The sequence below is a fragment of the Myotis brandtii genome, unplaced genomic scaffold (genome assembly GCF_000412655.1).
Source record: "Myotis brandtii unplaced genomic scaffold, ASM41265v1 scaffold2325, whole genome shotgun sequence".
NCBI classification, from domain to species: Eukaryota; Metazoa; Chordata; class Mammalia; order Chiroptera; family Vespertilionidae; genus Myotis; species Myotis brandtii.
Genome location: NW_005358747.1, coordinates 115,839 through 117,780, shown reverse-complemented (window position 1 = coordinate 117,780; position 1,942 = coordinate 115,839). Strand labels below are relative to the sequence as shown.

The window sequence follows — 1,942 nt, the reverse complement described above, 5'->3', positions numbered from 1 at the left end:
CCAAGGGGCCGCTGCCACCCCTCCCAGGCTACCCTGTCGTGGCTTCGGTCTTGGCGCTCCGAGTGGGAAATGAGGAGCTCGGAGGGAGGCACACGGAGCGACCTCGCAGGCGGGTTTGCATCACTGGTGGGGACCCAGGCTCCGGGCAGCTTGCAGAGGGACCGGCCGCCTGCAGACCATCGGGGTCCGAGGAGAGGGGCACAGCGCACAGGAGGCCGCACAGGGGCCCTGCCGGGGACAGATGGCATTGGCTCTCCTCAAAGACCCCGGGAGGCGACAGCTGGTGGCAGGAAGGGCAGCACAGGCTCCCGCTTGTGGCTGAGAGAGCAGATGGCAACCTCGCGTGGCAGGCAGGGCGGGCGCAGAGCGTGGCACGCAGCCAACGCCTCCTGCCTCCAGACCCAACCTCCCCCCAGCCTCCCAGGCTGCTCTGGGCCTGGCACCCGAGATGCTGAGGCCCAGATCGGGGGGCGAGACCCTCCCCGACCAGAAGCCAAGATGCTCTCACGTGGCGAGCGAGGGAGGGGGAGAATGTGCCTCGGGCGGCTCTAGGCCGGCCTCCTGGGGGTGGGGCTTGCGGCTGAATGTGGAACAACCACACAGGAGTTAGCCAGGCCTGCGGGGGCACGGAGGGCAGCAGTCCAGGGCGGTGGCGGCAGCAGGCAGCAAGGGGAGGCAGTGAGGCTGAGTGGGGGGCAGATAAGGGCAGAGAGGTCAGGACCCCTGCAAGGCAGGGCCTCAGTGCCAGGCCTCAGTGCCCTGCAGGCTGCTTGGAGCAGGGGTCCCCCCAGTAACGGAGAAGGGCCCCCACTGACCACAGGGCGCAGCATGGACAAGCGAAGGGGCAGCAGGCAGGTCACTGCCCTGTGTCCGGAGATGCAGGGCCCGTTGCCATGGGGATGAGATTTAGGAGAGCATCCGTCCCCCAGATCTCAGGCTGGGCTGGGGGTGCCTCTCCCTGCACATGGGAATGGCCCGGGGGGCGGGGGAGTTGGCTGCAGCTGCCCCAGGGGGCAGATGGACCTGGGGCTCCAGGGGCAAGGGGAGCCCCTGCTGGAGCCAGAGGAGGGTGGGAACCGACTGGAGGTGGCAGGGCCGGGTGTCCCTGGGGCTGGGGCTCCGGGAAAGGAGAGGAGGTGGGTTTAGGGTCCTGCAGTCTCAGCTCCCTGGCTCCATCCTGCGCTCAGCAGGCACATCCCTGGGTCTGAGACACCTGCCCAGGGCGGGGGCCTGGGGCTGAGGCGCACGGCCTGGGGGAGGTCTGAGCCCGCTCCCCGCTCCCGCAGACGGCCTACCCCTTGCTGATGACCCTCTTCGAGCTGGCACGCAACCCCGAGGTGCAGCAGGCCCTGCGTCAGGAGAGCCTGCAGGCCGAGGCCACCATCTCTGAGAACCCCCAGAGGGCCGTGGCCGAGCTGCCCCTGCTGCGGGCGGCGCTCAAGGAGACCCTGAGGTGGGTGCGCTCATGGGCCCCCCGCCACCTGGACCACTGCCTGGGCTCAGGCACAGGTCCTGGGGCTGTGGGAGCTTTGCCCAAGGATGCACCCTGCCCGCCTCCCCCTCCCCCTAAGGACAGGGGTTCCTTGTCCTCCGGGCCTCACTGCAGGTCGCTGGGGCTGAGCTCGGGGGTCCCAGTCCCAAAGGGACCTGTGAGGGCGGGAGCCTGCCCTGGGCGGCCGTGCCCCACTGAAGACCCTGCTGCTGCCCCGTCCACAGGCTGTACCCCGTGGGCATCTCTGTGGACCGACAGGTGAACTCGGACCTGGTCCTGCAGAACTACCACATCCCGGCCGGGGTGAGTGAGGCCCGTGCTTCCGCAGACCCAGCAGGGACCTCCGCCCGCTGACCCCTGACCCGCCCTCCCGCCGCCCGCAGACGCTGATCACGGTGCAGCTCTACTACCTGGGACGCAACCCCTCCGTGTTCGCGAGGCCCGAGCTCT

General features: G+C 69.6%; 1 protein-coding gene across 1 annotated transcript in view; it reads left to right on the top strand.

The window, feature by feature from the left end:
* Nucleotides 1–52: 52 nt before the first annotated feature.
* LOC102249727 (cytochrome P450 11B1, mitochondrial) overlaps nucleotides 53–1,942 on the top strand; it is a 3,240-nt gene continuing 1,350 nt past the window's right edge. Inside the window, exons 1-4 of the mRNA XM_014539976.1 lie at nucleotides 53–567; nucleotides 1,287–1,453; nucleotides 1,717–1,795; nucleotides 1,876–1,937. Of these exons, the coding sequence (XP_014395462.1) occupies nucleotides 1,305–1,453; nucleotides 1,717–1,795; nucleotides 1,876–1,937 (290 nt within the window). The 5' untranslated portion in view covers nucleotides 53–567; nucleotides 1,287–1,304. The remainder of the gene's footprint in view (nucleotides 568–1,286; nucleotides 1,454–1,716; nucleotides 1,796–1,875; nucleotides 1,938–1,942) is intronic.